Here is a 16,791-nt window from a genome sequence, read left to right on the forward strand (position 1 = left end):
GAAGACGCAGGTAAGCGACATCCAAAAGAAAAAAAAAATGAACTGCTCAAACAATTTTGGCAACATGGAAATGATCAGGTTCAAAAATCATTCCCGAAAACTGTTGGACTTCAAATTGACAATGTTACGTATGAGTGGTTTTGCCGGCTCACGTGCTAAAAAAATTCCCATTAATGGGCCTATTATTAGGGAAAAGGCTTTGGAGGTTGCGAAATCTATGGGAGTAATGAGTTCAAAGCTTCTGTGGGATGGCTAGACAAGTTCAAAACTCTGCATAAAATTTCTTGGAAAACCGTAAGGGGTGAAGGTGGATCTGTTGATACTGGGGTTGTAACAGAGTGGACCGTCAAATTGGAAGATTTATGTCGTGATTTTGAAGCTAAGGATATTTACAACTGTGACGAAACAGGGTTGTTTTTTAAAGCTCTTCCTGAAAAAACAATGAGAACAATGAGTCTAAAAAACAAAAAGTGTCAGGGCGAAAAAATTTCTAAGGAACGCTTGACTATACTATTGTGTACAAATATGCTGGGAGACTTTGAACAACCTCTTGTTATAGGAAAACCACAAAATCCTCGTTGTTTCAAGGGCATAAAGTTGAATCTTTTGAATGTTGACTGGAAGTCTAATAAAAAAGCGTGGATGACACGAGATATCATGAGCGAATGGATAAGTCACTTTAACCAAAACATGATTCGTCAAAACAGAAAAATTATTCTTTTCATGGATAATGCTGCATCTCACCCGCACATTGAATTGTCCAACATTCAAATTGTTTTTCTGCCACCAAACACATCTGCAGAGTGTCAGCCCTTGGATCAAGGGATAATAAAAAATTTTAAACTTCACTACAGAAAACGTGTTTTAGGACATCTCATTGCAAACATGAACGATGTAACATGTGCGAGTGACTTTGCAAATAAACTCGGCATCCTAGATGCGATTCAGTGGATTTCCTCTTCAGTAAACGCAATTAGAAAACAAACTGTCGTGAACTGTTTTGTAAAGTCTGGCTTCTCAAACGCAAAAATTGAAGTTGTGAACAGCAATGTGAAGACCAAGAAGAAAAGAACTTCAACATCTATTGATAATGTACGATACTTCAGCTACAAAGTGACCCTGGCTACAAAGGTATAGACTCGAACCTCACTACAGAAGATGCTGCTATAGATATCAACGACATTATCATCGATATTTTTCAAGAAGTTCCACATGAGGATGAAGAAATGGAAAGGGGTCATTCTGTTGAAGAACATATTAACGACGAACCACCGATGAAAATAGAAGAAGCGCTCATACAAATCAATCGTTTAAAAATGTTTTTCGCCGCTGAAGAAGATACTGAAGGACTTTCGATGGGTTCTTCACTCCAAACAAATGTTGAAAACAAAATTATCAGCCGGAAGAAGGTGCAGAAGAAAAGAAGTGATTACTGTATGTATTTTTCTTAAGATAAAGTCATAATATTGCGTAGCACAATTGTATGTATATTATTTACAAAAATATTGTGCAAAATCTGTATATAATTTAATTTAATTTTACATTAAACGTTTAACGATTTTTCTTTCTTTCTTTTTTTTTCCCCCTCAGACTTCTTGTTAGCGGACACTTCTCTCTAACGGACAGATTTTTGTTCCCCATGGCTGTCCGTTAAAGGGAAGTTTCACTGTATTTATTTATTTATTTTCTTATTTTATCTTACATTATACTTTAAGCCATTATTTAAACACACACACACACACACACACACACACACACACACACACACACACACACACACACACACACACACACACACACACATATATTGTTGCTCACTTTTAAAACCCAAGGATTTGTTTATCTTCTTCATCATATGAAAACAGTTTGTGGAGTTCATTAAGAATTATGTTTATGGGCTTACTCTTGGAGTCCTCAAAAAGCAACTTTGGAGAGTGTAAAATTAAAAATTAATTATACTGAAAAGGGAAAAGAATTTCATAAAGAAATAAAAATATGCTAACGATATGAACATGAACAGCCAAATGTTAATATACTCGTGTATAGTTGCTAATCTGAAATAATTATAGAAATGTGCCGTTCACAATATATTGTGGCATTTGCAATGTTGGAACTATTGTATAGACTAATCCCAAATACCATGAGCCAAGTATAATGTATCTCGAGGCACTCTTCAAATGTCATGTATCACAACATTTGGTTTATCTCACTTTTAAAATGCATTAGGCCAACATCAGAGTCAGGTTCCTGTGGCAGGAAACAGTTGGCACAGTACCCAAGTGTGTGATACTGGAAATATTTGAACTTTCTGTGCTATTAGCGGTGAAAAATTTCATGCAGAACTCAAATGTCTTTGAACCATGTAAATAAAAACTGAAAATTTTATTGCCCATTTACTCTGATTGATGCAGTCCTGGAAAATGACAGCCTGTGTACATTAAAGCAAAGTACAGTATTGTGCATAGATGAGTACAAAATGTATGGCATCCCCAGAGTAGTGCATTAACTTCTGAGTGTTTTCATAATTTGCAACTAATATATATCAGTATTTCGCTCTTACTTTTTCTTTTGCTCTAAGTGATTCAAAAATGCCTTATTTATTATTTAAACAAAAAGAAAATTACAGCCAAAGATATAAGTTTCAGGGTTAAGGACCAGGGATATAGCTGGCCAGGAATGAGGACCTCCTTGATCACCCCCATGGTTGCGATTGTGACCTTTCAGAATTGGAGATAATCAGAAACAAATGTGGTGCAGCTCCATGATGGAAATACATATGCTGTTGTGTCAATAAAAGAACATCCTTCAAATGACTTGACAACTCATTTTCAAAAAAATTAAGAGATTTTTGTGACAATTGTTGAACACTTTCAGGTCAGTTAATTGGTTCTCAAACTGTACACCATACATTTACAAAAAACTTAAAGTAGAAATTGAATTCAACTCTTGCATAAAGGTGTCAGCAGCCAATATATGCTCATTACAAGTATTCATATTCTGTCTTAGGTGGATGTCATTTTATCAGTGAATAAAGCATACAAACTTTTACACATTAGGATTAGCAAGCACTCAATATGAAAAGCTTGCTGGTCATAATCTGCTTCTTCAGGGTACTTTACTTGTTGCAAATGGTATGAATGCTCTTTATTTGGCACCCTCCAAACAGCCATTTTAGAAACTTCAGAACATGTATATTTGCTGAATACCTGTCCCAGGACTGCATTGTATTTCTCTATTAACTATGAATGATCCGGGTTTCTGTGGATGTTAGTGTGTGTATCAATAAAAACTTGTCATTTAGAAATAGTACAGATGGCCTCCATGGTCAGGGGTGGGAGTGCAGTAGCACCCTCTCCTTGAGTAGACCAGGGTTCAAGCCCCTGACTGCTAAATACGGTTGATCTGCAAACCCACACTGGACCAGTGTAGCAGATAATGGTCCATTTCCCCCAACACGAATTGTTCAAGAGGCTTCCATCCTGCAGTGAGTTGATAATGGCTGCAGTTTACCTTGTTTTACAGTTGGTAAAATGCTGTTGGTATTGCTCAACAGAAGCTTTCACATTACTGCTACAAAATGAGGTATGTAACTAGACCATTAAACATACACAATGCAATGAGGCAGCACTGTAGTTCTTGGCAGCAGATAATCACATAATAGCTATTTCCTGATTCATTTCCAAATCATGAAATTACTATCTTCCTACCCAGGAGTTGATTCTTTGAATCAGCTCCTGGAGTTTGGCTGATTGCTTCCATATCTATATATATATATATATATATATATATATATATATATATATATATAGAACTTTTTTTCCCTGCCACTCCAGAAGTTGTAAACTTGCAAAAAAAAAAAAAAATGCAATTCACAATACTATCTATACTTTTGTAATATGAAAATCCCCTTAGGAGGGGTATTCCATACCTACTGCTCTTCACAGTATTCCACAAGCTTATTTTTTTACAAAAAAAAAAAAAAAAAAAAAACCCTGTGTGTTTAAGGCTGAAATTTATCGCTTAAATATAAGGGATAATGAAACAAAACTGAGGTGGCTGAAAAGTAATAAATATAAAATAAAAATTATGAAAAATAATTTAAAAATGAGGGAATTACAGAATGCCCTCTGCCTATCTCATGTTTTTGCAACAAGGAAGGAACGGAATCTATAAATGCAGTGGTACTATAAAGAAGTACTACTATATGGTTGATGGGTGCTGTAAAAGCTATTATTAACCTATCATAATTTATATATAATTATACATAGGCAATAGAGCCTCAATTTTTTTGTCTCCATTTTATTCATTACTTTGTTATATTTATAAATAAATTAATATTAATAACTATTTATTTATTTATAAATAGTTATATTTATAAATAAATAAACACATAACTAGAAAAAAATTGCATTTATTTCTCTCTAAAAATTCTTGGAACTGATTTTTCTCAAATTTACCTACTGTACTTTATGTTCGTAGCCGAGTGGGCAGGAGCGGGAGTGCAGTAGCACACGCTTTTTGAATAGACCGGGGTTCAAGCCCCTGACTGCTGAATACGGTCGATCTGCCAACCCGCACTGGGCCAGCGTGGCAGATTATGGTCCATTTCCCTCACCATGAATTGTTGAGGAGGCTTCCACCCTGCAGTGGGTTGATAATGGCTGCACTTTTACTTTTTTTTTTTTTTTACTTTATGTTCATGATATACTTGGAATTAACATCCCCTCACATGTCCATCTCTTAAAGTTATTATTCTGCTGTACTATATTTTGAAACATCAACTATAAGTTAGTGTGGTGCACTAACTTTTTTTTTGACATTAGTCAGTAAAAAAGCATCTTAATTGCAGTCTGACATCTATATAATGAAATTGAAAAAATTCGTTAAACAGAAATTTCATTATAAAGAAATATGACCTTTTCAATGGTGAAAAATACTGTAAATTCAGAAATACGTGGGAATGAATAAAATTTCTAAAATTTTAAAACAATTAATTTATTAATACATGCATATTAAATAATGATTACTTACATTACGTGCGTAGTGTATTAGTACACTTTTAAGAATTATGTCGTAAAATATTTGGTTATTTTTTGTTGTACACTGGATTCTACTGTACAGTGTTCATAAAAATGTTCGCATTTGTTTAAACACTCGAATATATTTTCTGTTACATTTTCTTCCCACTGAAGGCCTCGATACAAAGTTTCAAATGCTGCCAGCATTTCTTGTTTAGAAGGTTTAATATTGCTATTGCTCTCATTCCCTTTGTTGTCCTCATTTTCATCCACCTCTTCGTCATCGATATTGTCAATAGTTCTTTAAATACACTCCAGCATGTTAGAGTCGCTCGGATATTCAGCTACTATGACATCATTATCAACTCTTTAAAATCCGTCAAGAATGATTTCTCCACTGATCAAACCTCACTTTAAACTCTTCCCAAGATTGCTCAATGTCTTATAGTGTTCATCACTCTCATTGCTGTTAATTGCCGTTTTAGCAAAACCTGCTTTTGCGAAACAATTCTTAATCGTTGTTTCCGTCACACTTTGACTTCACACTTTTGCCAACTCTGATATACACAACCGAAAATATATAGGTTTGTTGGTTTCTATTCTTAGTATAATTTTTTTCAGTAGGTGCTGTCAGTAGTGCATTTTCAAATCCTTGGCTCATTGGCTGCCATTTAGACATATTCGTAGGGAAGAAAACAAGCTTCACACTTGTTTCGAAATTACCGAGTGAAGGTGGGCAGGGCAGTTGTCGACAATCGATGCAATTTTATGTTTTCTTTTGTCTTCTTTCTATCAAAATTTAAAATCCAGTGTTCAAATTTTTTTAAAAAAAACTGTTTCTTTCCAGTGGGTATAGTCTTCTTTGATTGCAACTCCACTTTCTTCAGAAATCACTTTTTCAAGTAAGTCATGGCACTTTTTAAATTTGACCAGCAACCAGAACTGGATTGGAATGTTTTATGTTCCAGAAAAGATGCATACTCCATAACCTTAAATTGCTTTAAAATTTGGTATTCCTGATATCAGCACGTTTTGGTCTTGAATCGACTTCAACTTAAAACTGCTTCGTCTACATCTTCATACAGGCATAATTTCGCATGCTTCCGATTGAGTCATGTTTCCGCAAATGGTTTGAAATTCTAAACACTGTTTTTCAGAATGGTTAACAAGCACACTACTGGCAGGAATACCAAATTTTAAACAATTTTTTTTTAATGTCCTGATCTGCACTATTAAGCACTTCCACTTTTTCACACTACACTCGAGGATTTCCTCATAGACACTGTAAGGTTACTTGCACAGCATCTAAAACAAAACTGAAATTAGGGAACAGGCCTCCGTAGCCGAGTGGTCAGGAGCGGGAGTGCAGTAGCACATGCTCTTTGAGTAAACCGGGGTTCAAGCCCCTGACTGCTGAATACAGTCGATCTGCCAACCCGCACTGGACCAGCGTGGCAGATTATGCTCTATTTTCCCTCAGCATGAATTGTTGAGGTGGCTTCCATCCTGCAGTGGATTGATAATGGCTGCACTTTACCTTTACTTTTTTTTTTTGTACCTACCATATAAACAGAGACAGGTGAAATTTATGAAAGTGTGGATGACTCATTTCTTCGAAACAACAGATGAATTTCTAGGATAAATAAAAATCACTCTTCTCCTAATTTTCTAATAGGATGCTTACAATAGAAAACAGGTTGATCAGACCCAGTGTCTGCATTGGGAATATGCCTTAATCTTTGCCAATGGCTGTGGATGCATAGATAGCAGTTGGCCAGCACAACTTCTTGGTACGGTCGTGTATAGGATGTATAGGTTTTACTTCTTATTTTTAGTCATTGCTGACCCACTGCTCAGAAAAGGCCCTTCCCAAAACTTTCCATTTTTTTTCTATCCCATGGGTGTGGTCAGTTTCCTCCTGCAGGGTTTTATGGGCACCACTAAATTGTAAAATATTTTAGCTCTTAATTCGTGGAATTTATCCCTCTAGCTCTTAAAAGCTAAAGAGATTAATTCTTAATCCTTTTAGCTCTTAATTCATGCTTTTTACAGCATCAGCTCTATTGCCTAAAGGCCAGAGGTTCAAACAATGCGTACCCAGGTCTCTCGAAATCAGTTCGGTATATGAAAATTTTCTGCGTTATACAGAAACTAAATCAAAAACATTTGCTACATAGAAAACTTCACTATATGGAAGTTCATTAAAGAAAGGTCCGACAGTATATATATATATATATATATATATATTTTTTTTTTTTTTTCCCTTTTAAATTAATTAATATATATATCTTTTTAAAATAAAAGAGAACATTGTCCACCCATCAGGTAATGCATGACCATTTTTGTTAATATTGTACTGGGAGCATGTCCACTGCTAGGTTAAAGATTGATTAATGTCTGAAAATATCAGTTGTGTATTATTTATCATATAATCATTTTTAAATTCTCTGACAAAAAAAGATTGGGAAAAGAAGAAAATAGTCTGTTTGTTATATTTTGAAGTTTAAAAGCATTTTATGTGGGTAGGTTATTGAACAGATGTGTTTTATTCATTTAATTTTGATAGGTGGATCTCAACCTATGGAACGAGAAGATGATCCTGCTTATATAAGGGAGATGCTTCTTAAAAACCCTGAGCAGTTAGCTTTACTGAAACACAATAATCCCAATCTAGCAGATGCACTACTTAGTGGTGATGCTGGTAAGTACATCTTCATTTTGTACATGGTGTTTAGCTGCAGGTTGCATAAAATAATCTGTTTAAATAGAACAAAAGTAAACAAAATTTGAAAATATTAAACAAATACATGAAAATATTATGGTATGTTAAATGTTATGTAATGAAAAATCATAGCATAAGTTCCATTTTCTTGGAACGTATTCTATGATTTTATCATTTAATTACATATGTGAGAGCATTGATATTATGTAATTAAACAAACAGTTGGGTTTTTAAATATGTAATAATCATTTGTTCAAATAATTTTTAATATATTTTTTCTATAAGCTAATGCTGAAAGGCTTCTGGGTATTCCATATTTTTTTTTTACGTTGCCGTATATGCACACCTATGAAAGAAGATGGAGGCTTCATTTCATGTGGGATGGTTTTTATTATAAAACCATCTAATTTATATTGAACTTGTAAATGCATATTTACATATTTATAAATATGGTAGTAAAACATTTTATTGTTCAAGGTTTTAATTATAAGATAATCTACTAGCAGTCTCTAATGCAACTGTAATGCAATTAAACATTTTATGGTGAATATAAATAATATTATTAGAATGCGAAAATGTTTTAAAGCCAATATTTATCAACTACAAATTATAATAGTACCAGCTAGCTCTACAGCATAATGATGTTAGTTGATATAAGATAAAAACATTTAACGCTGAAATATAAAACAACACTTATCACTGTTCAACAAAAAAATTCTTTGAATTTGAAATAAAAATAAAAAAAAGAAATAGGAAATTAAAGGGACATCCCTGTAGAGGAAGCCCATCCTCCACATGGGAGCTGTTAAGAGCAGGAAAAGATTGGTGGTGGTAGAGTCCATTAGGCAAAAAGATTGGGGTGGGAGGTGGAGATGGGAGACAGGCATTGTAGGGGATTGAAGTTAAGGCTAAGGTGCCCTATATGGGGGGGGCAGTTCTTGCTTGTGGACGTGCAGTGCTTCTATGTTAGTAATCTCACACTGGCCAGGCCAGCTGAAGTCAGTGTCAGCAAATACCATATGCCTCGGAAGAGGAGATATGGCAGGGTGGGGTTTTCTGGTAGGTTGCTTCCACTGCAGTATAATTTAGGGGATCCTGTTAGAATAACACACACTCTACATGCACTCAGCCCAATTATGCACCTGTGTTATACTTTTTTTTTTAAATAATATGTATTTAGAGGCAGGCTGAATAGCAGCCCATAACAACACACTCTCTCACATGTCTATCGTCTTAATGTATGATGATGGAAGTAACATCATCATACAGATAGCAGGACACAGGTACCATTTAAATTTAACAACTACCAATGCACCACATTTTTTTTTTTTTTTTTTTTTAACACTAATCACAAACATTCATTTGGTCACTGCAAAGCTTACACAGGTGACCTGACATTCACCCAATATGTATGAGTTCCTCATATGTAGACAATAAAAATATTTTATATCAACATAGTTCCGGAAATGCTTGGTTTCCTGGTTTTGAAGGTCTGTCTATGACACTTAACTGTTCACATCACCTTATAGTAATTGTTCAAAATGTCCACCTTCTGCCTGAATATAGGCCTCAAATAGACATCTCATGGACTCTTGAAGACGATGCAAAATTCCTGTCATGTTTCGTATTGTCTCACAACCTGCCACAATTCAATTGCGGAGAGTTTCCACATCAGCTACCGGGGTTGAATACACCAATGACTTTAAATGGCTCCACAAGTTATTTGGTTTTTTTTTTTTTTTTTTAGGAGCATTAGCAACTAAGGCCATATTGCTCTGGGAATATGTGGTGGTCATTCCCTGACCTTTCCACATCCTTCGTATTTGGTGGTCACGGGCTCGAACCCTGGTCTAATCAAGAAGCGTGTGCTACACACTACTGCTCCTGCCCACCTGGCTACGGAAGCGCCAACCCCACAAGAAGAAATCTAGTGGGTTTAAATCAGATGAGCATGGAGGCCAGGCAGTTGGTCCACCTCTACCTATCCACTGACAAGGAACCTTCGATTCAGGTAATTGCAGGCTAGGTGGCTGAAATGTGCGGGAGTGCCATCGTGCATGAAGTGTGCTTGTTGACGAATGATCAGCGGCTTTGTCGTCCAAGAAATCAGCCATGTTGTTTTCCAGAAAGTTTCTGTACACCTGCCGTATGAGTTTGTTTGCAAGTACATGGGAGCTCAAATAACTTATCACCAAAAACACCCACCTGGATGTTGAGGCTGAACTGCTGTTGATGATATGATGGAAGAATTGCATGTGGGTTTTCCTCAGCCCATACATGCTGATTGTGAAAGTTTTGGATTCCATCTCTTGTGAACTGTGCTTCATCTGTGAATATCACTAAGGCAGGAAAGTGAGGAGTTGTAGCACACTGCTGCAAGAACCACTGGCAGAACATTACTCGTGCAGGATAATCTGCTGGTGACAAGCCTTGTACCCATTGCAGATGGTAAGGATACAGTTGGTGTTCTCGCAACACTCTCCAAATAGTCGAACGTTGAACGGCCAGTTGCATTGTTATTCTGCGTGCTCTGATTTCAGCAGTCGTAGATCTTGGTCGTCCTCTGTCGGCAGCATGAGGTGTAAAGGTCCCATATTCACAAAGGCGGCGATGGATACCTTGAAACGTTTTCTTGTCTGGACATCTTCGTTCTGGGAACCAAACGAAGAGCCTCCAGAGCATTGCCGTCCACCAAACCATACATAAAGTGCATATCTGCTTGCTTCTGATTTCAATACATGGTTGGAATGGAAAACCACCAGATTCTGTAATTACCTTGTGATGAAGGAAATCATCTGCGGGAGATAAGACATTCCAGTTAATAACTCGGGAACCAAGCATTTCCGGAACTATGTTGATATAAAATATTTTTATTGTCTACCTATGAGGAACTCATTCCTGAAGTTATGCCGTGTATTTTTGAGACATCCTGTATATATATATTCAAGGTACTACAGTTAACGCTTATAGCACATTCTTATTCATTCCTTATTTTCACATGCTTATCCCTCTCAATACAGTGCCCTGAATAGGACATCACACCATTTTTTTTTTTTTTTTTTTGTAGGTTAAGTTTATTCATTTTCCACCAAACACAGGACACACATTTGACATACACATAGATGTACCTGCATTCACTCACATATATACATATACACACATTTATTCCTACATTTGCATGCATACATAGTTAGGCACATTCACACACTATATCCAGTATAGCACAACAGACACTGTCTCCAAACAGGCCTACAAGGTTGGGAAAATTCATGTTGCAAAATTATACTCCACACCAACCAGCAATTGTAATTTTTTACTGCAAACTAAAATACATGCAATAGATAAAACTGGTAAAAACAGATGTATTTACAATAAATATTAAATGACGGTTAAAATATGACTAAAATGGAAGTTAAAATATAAAAGTGCTAAAAACTGTAGCTTTTGGTGACGACAGACTCCTTTCTCAACAGTGTTACAGACTCCTTTCACTGTTGAGAAAGGAGTCTGTCATCTCCGAAAGCTACAGTTTTTAGTGCTTTTATCACTATTATATTTTAATATTATTTTAACTTCCATTTTAGTCATATTTTAACTGTCATTTCATATTTATTGTAAATACATCTGTTTTTACCAGTTTTATCTATTGCATGTAGTTTAGTTTGCAGTAAAAATTACAATTGCTGGTTGGTATTTTCCAACAACAGACACTCATGCACCCGAAACATATATGCATTATCACATTCAGACCTACTTGTGCTCATATGTTCACACTCACATGCCCACTTATATTTATATACTTGGGATAATGATAGTATTAGTATTAGTAACGGCTGCATGGTGCAAGAAAGCCTATGGCTTATGCTGCACCAGCCAAAAAAAAAAAAAAAAATCCGAACAAAACAATGATAAAAACAAAAAAAAAAAAAATAAATAAAATAAATAACTAAATAATAATAATTAATAAATAAATAAAAATAAATAAATAAAATAAAATATAAATAAAAAGGAAATCAAACCTATCATCCTATGCACTTCCCTTACCCGAAAGTACTATCCAGATGACCTTTGAATTTCCCCAAACTGTCGGCCTCTACCACCCATGAAGGCAACTTATTCCAGTAATTTATAACTCGCTGGCTAAAATAAAACTTCCTGCAGTCCAATCTAAACATTTCCCCCCGTAACTTGAATTTATGCCCCCTAGTTCTAGCATCATTTATAATCTTGAAAATTTTGTCCTCATTCATTTTACTAATGCCTCTCAGAGCCTTAAACACCTCAATCAAATCTCCTCTAAGGTGTCTACTTTCCAAACTCTGCAACCCACATATTCGAAGTCTTTCTTCATAAGGACGCCCTTTTGCTGATCTCACCAGTCGAGTTACCCTTCTTTACACCCTTTCAAGAAGCTCGATGTCTTTCTTTAGGTGTGGTCTCCATACTTGAACACAGTATTCCAAGTGTGGTCTAACATAAGCCTTATATAATGGGATTATCACGTCCCTATCTCTACTTGCAAAAGTTTGATAGATCATCGATAGGACACCATGGGCCTTACTTGCAACCTTTTTACAATGCTCAGAGAATTTCGTGTCTGACCATATCGTAACACCCAAGTCCCTTTCCTCCAGTACTGGGTTTAGTTGAACTCCACCAAGTGAATAAGTTTTTTTGGGATTACTGTTTCCCAGGTGTAATACCTTACACTTTGTTGGATTAAAGCACAGCTGCCATTTTTCTGACCATTCTTGAAGTCTATCTAGGTCTCTCTGAAGAAGCTCAGCTTGACAGTGATCATTAACTACTCTACCAATTTTAACATCATCTGCAAATTTAGACATCACGCCCTCTATCCCTTCATCAATGTCGTTTATGAAAATTAAAAACAACAGTGGTCCTAATACTGATCCTTGGGGAACCCCACTTCTTACATCAACCCAATCTGAGGAATAGCCATTTATCACAACCCTCTGCCTCCTGCCCTGAAGCCATCCTTCTATCCATCTAAGGATTTTCCCAGTGATTCCAACCTGTTCCAGCTTATAAAGCAACCGCTCATGTGGGACTGAGTCAAAAGCTTTGCTGAAATCTAAATAAACAATGTCGAAATTATTCCCTAAATCCAGCTCGTGAGTGACCCTTTCGAAATAGCGAACCAGATTTGTTAAACATGATTTTCCCTTTACAAAACCATGCTGAGTATCCTTGAGAATTTCAATTCGATCCAAATGATCCTGAATTCCACCCTTGATCATTGCCTCCATGATTTTCCCTACTACTGAAGTCAGACTGACAGGTCGATAATTTCCAACTTCACTTTTAGAGCCACCCTTATGTATGGGAGATACATTTGCACTTTTCCAATCCAAGGGAATCTCCCCAGAGTCTAGTGATGCTTGCATAATTAGCCTCAATGGTTCAATGCACTCGCTTGCCGCCTCTCTTAAGATTATAGGGTATATTCCATCAACTCCAGGAGCCTTACTGGTCTGTAGGCTCGAAAGTTTTTTTCATTAAATAATCTTGCGAAATTTCAATATCATTAATTACATATTTTTTAACTTCGCTCCCACAATTTCCCATTGCCACAAAAGGCTTTTCATTTGTAAATATCGATGCAAAATAACTGGTGAGTTCATCTGCAACGGCAGCTGGTGTATTTATTACTATCCTCTTTCCCTTACGTAAAGGTCCGATCTGGTTTGTCCTGCTCTTCTTGGCATTTATATATGTGAAGAATTCTTTATCCCCCCTCTTTGCTCTGTTTGCTAGTGATTTCTCATAAACTGTCTTTGCCTGTCGAACCTTTTCTGTGGCTCTATTGCAGATCACCTTGTATCTGTTATAAGCTTCAGTACTTTTTATTGCTCTGTAACCTTTCCATGCCACCTTTTTCTGCTCAAGTAATGTGGCAACTTCACTATTCATCCAACTTGGAACCCTTCTCATGGAGTATTTTTTTAATGGTATATACGCATTCAAGGCATCTGTGATTAATGTTTTAAAAGCGTACCACAGTTCAATTGTATTCATTCTCAGCATGTTATCTACCCAGTTAATAGAGGCCATGTAGTACCTTAAGGCATCGTAATTTCCTTTTCTGAAATTAAAACCCATTCCTTTGCCTTTTACTTGTGCTACCTCTCTCGTCATCATCCACCGTAGAACTCCGTGATCACTTCCTGCTACTGGTTCCTCTACTATCAGCCCTGTTATGTCATCTGATTCATGTGTGATGACGAGGTCTAGGATATTCTTTTCTCTAGTACTTTCCCTGACATGTTGATACAAATAACAGTCATCTAGTTGATTTAAAAATTTTGTTCCCCATGTCAAGTTTCCTTCCCATTTACTCCAATCAATTAGAGGCAAATTGAAATCACCCATAATAAGGCATTGACGCTTACTTGCCCATTCCATTTGCATGTAGAGGCTTTTGTCATAATCTTCACAATCACCTGGTCTGTAGATAACTCCTACTCGCATTATACCTTTGTTTCCAACTAACCAATTTGTTTCCAATTAACCCCAGAGAAACGTACCAACTGTGTGGTACTACACTTAAGGTGGTAGAAAATGAAAAAGACCTGGGAGTAATTGTGCAGTCAGATATGAAGTTCTCTGAGCAATGTAGACAGGCTGCCAGGGCAGGTCATGGGGTTTTGTCAATGATATATAGGAATTTTGCTAGCAGGGAAAAGGAGGTGATTATCCCTCTGTATAAGGCAATGGTCAGGCCACACCTTGAGTACTGCGTACAGGTCTGGAGGCCTCATTTTAGGAAGGATGTAGATTTACTTGAGCGTGTACAGAGAAGGGCAACAAGATTGGTGAGGGGAATGAAGGGATCCTCTTACCAAGAGAGGCTTAAGTTCTACAAATTGCAGTGGCTGGAGACTAGGCACCTGCACGGTGATCTGATTGAGGTATATAAGGCCTTGAATGGGTTGAACACGCTGAATTCTGATGGGATCCTTCCACTTGTTCAGATTACGAACCTAAGGGGGCATAAATTCAAATTAAGAAAAGACAGATGTAGAATAGATGTGCAAAAATTTGCCTTTAGCCAGCGGGTGGTTAATTGCTGGAACAAACTTCCATCTGTCGTTGTGGAAGTTGATAGGTTGAATAAATTTAAGGAGGAACTGGACAGCCATTTGGAGGGAATGGTGTGATTTTTTTTTTTTTTTTTTTTGGCCGATGCTGCATAAGCTCATACATTTGCTTTCTTGCATCACATGCCACTACTACTACTACTACTACTACTATTATCTCACACCATACAGACTCTATACTAGCATGTGAAATGTCTGAATCCGGGAAAGCTATCGTCGCACTCAGGCTGCTTCTGATAAGAAGCATTACCCTACCACCCCTTCTATCTACTCTATCCTTCCTAAATACATTATACAAGCCGTACTGAAACTCATCATCCCCAATTTTCGGGTGGCACCACGTCTCTGTAAGCCCTATTATGTCCGCATTACTTGTTTTAACCAGCAGTTCGAATTCGCTCATTTTATTGACCACACTTCTAACGTTACTGTATAAACAATTAAGATTTACTATTCTTGTATATTTAACAACCCTAACACAACCCTTGAAGTTTTTTAGGCTCTCTTCCCTGATATTAGCTACCTGCTCTCGTGAAACGTCTTTGCCCCCAGAACATCTAGATAATACGTCTGGTTGGGGTAACAGATAAGAACTCTTGAGGTATGTGCAAGAGTTACATTGACCAATATTATCAGATAAACTTGTGTCAGTAATATCCACATCCCCCCCTAACTAGCAGTTTCCCTGAACCTTTAAGGTATCCTCAATAATACTGGCAAAAACTTTTGCACCACCTTTGTTTAAGTGTATCCCGTCTCTACAAAACAAATTCCTTCTACCTACAAGTGTGGGCCATGCTGATAGAAATTTACCCCCTAAAGCCTTGCAGATTCCTTCAAGTCTTGAGTTAATCCACAAGGCTCTTAGGTAGACAGATAACATACATTTTTATAGTCAGACATATAAAATAATTATAGAAACCTGTAACTTATGTGTTTATATTTGGAAAGGTGTTACAAAAGTAAAATTTTGTAAATCATACTGATGCAAGTTCTCAATCACGTCTGACAACATGGATACAATCGAGAACTGCAAACTAGCATAGACTGCCATTCATAGTTTCTTACATACATGAAAGTACAAAAAGACCAAGAAAGAGCTATCCATCACTTTCGACAGTGCGGACATAACAGAGAGCTGCAAAAAAAAAAAAAAAAAAAAAAAAATGAGGAGGCATAGACCATCATATTCACTATTACTCAACGATCCTGCTCTAAGAATGAAACACCCGGGCAAGAGCTCTTCATGGCATCTGGCATTTCAGATATGATAGAGCGCTTCAAAGATTGTCATTTGTATAACAATGCACACTATGACACACATAAATATTCTCATATTCGGTGAAAACCTAAATGAAACATTAAATTATAAGAAATTAAAGGCTGAATTAGAATGCCAATTAGATGGAATGACGCTGTAAAGGAAAAATAAAAATAAATGATTAATATTAATGATTACAATAAAATAACATGCATCAGATTGGGGGGGGGGGTCAGATTTGATGAAAGAGAAATCTAAAGATGTGAGAAAGTAATGAAAAGCAATATAATAAAATTTTGATGCATGTTCAAAATAAATTTATATATAAAGCAGGTGATTCTTCAGGGGGTTTCTTCAGGATTCTTCTACACCTGGCTATGTATTAATAAACTGCGTTTCTATGCCTACATATCACCATGGAAGAAAAAGTATTAAAAAAGGATATTCTGATAGAATGAAAATAAAATGCAAATAGAAAGTATTAAATTTTTTTAAAATTTAAAAAAAAAAATTTGTAATAGGGAGGATAAAAGAAGCAAATTCTTCTGTAAAGATAAGGAGGGTAGTCTTAATGGAGTGTTTGTGGTAAAATTAAAATATAACAAGTCAATGTATGCAGCAATAAGTGGATTTGTTGGGAAATTAAAGATGCATAAAGCGAATCTGAAGGAA

The 16,791-nt window shown here is 36.3% G+C and overlaps 1 protein-coding gene across 3 annotated transcripts in view; it reads left to right on the top strand.

Moving 5' to 3' along the window:
• rngo (DNA damage inducible 1 homolog rngo) overlaps window positions 1-16,791 on the top strand; it is a 210,460-nt gene that overhangs the window by 75,656 nt on the left and 118,013 nt on the right. For all 3 annotated transcript variants that reach the window (XM_090368801.1, XM_090368800.1, XM_090368802.1), the window contains exon 2: window positions 7,585-7,719. In XM_090368801.1, coding sequence (XP_090224927.1) covers window positions 7,585-7,719 — 135 coding nt within the window. The remainder of the gene's footprint in view (window positions 1-7,584; window positions 7,720-16,791) is intronic.

Source organism: Mastigoproctus giganteus, chromosome 2, assembly GCF_048544385.1.
Source record: "Mastigoproctus giganteus isolate SK-2022 chromosome 2, ASM4854438v1, whole genome shotgun sequence".
Lineage (NCBI taxonomy): Eukaryota > Metazoa > Arthropoda > Arachnida > Uropygi > Thelyphonidae > Mastigoproctus > Mastigoproctus giganteus.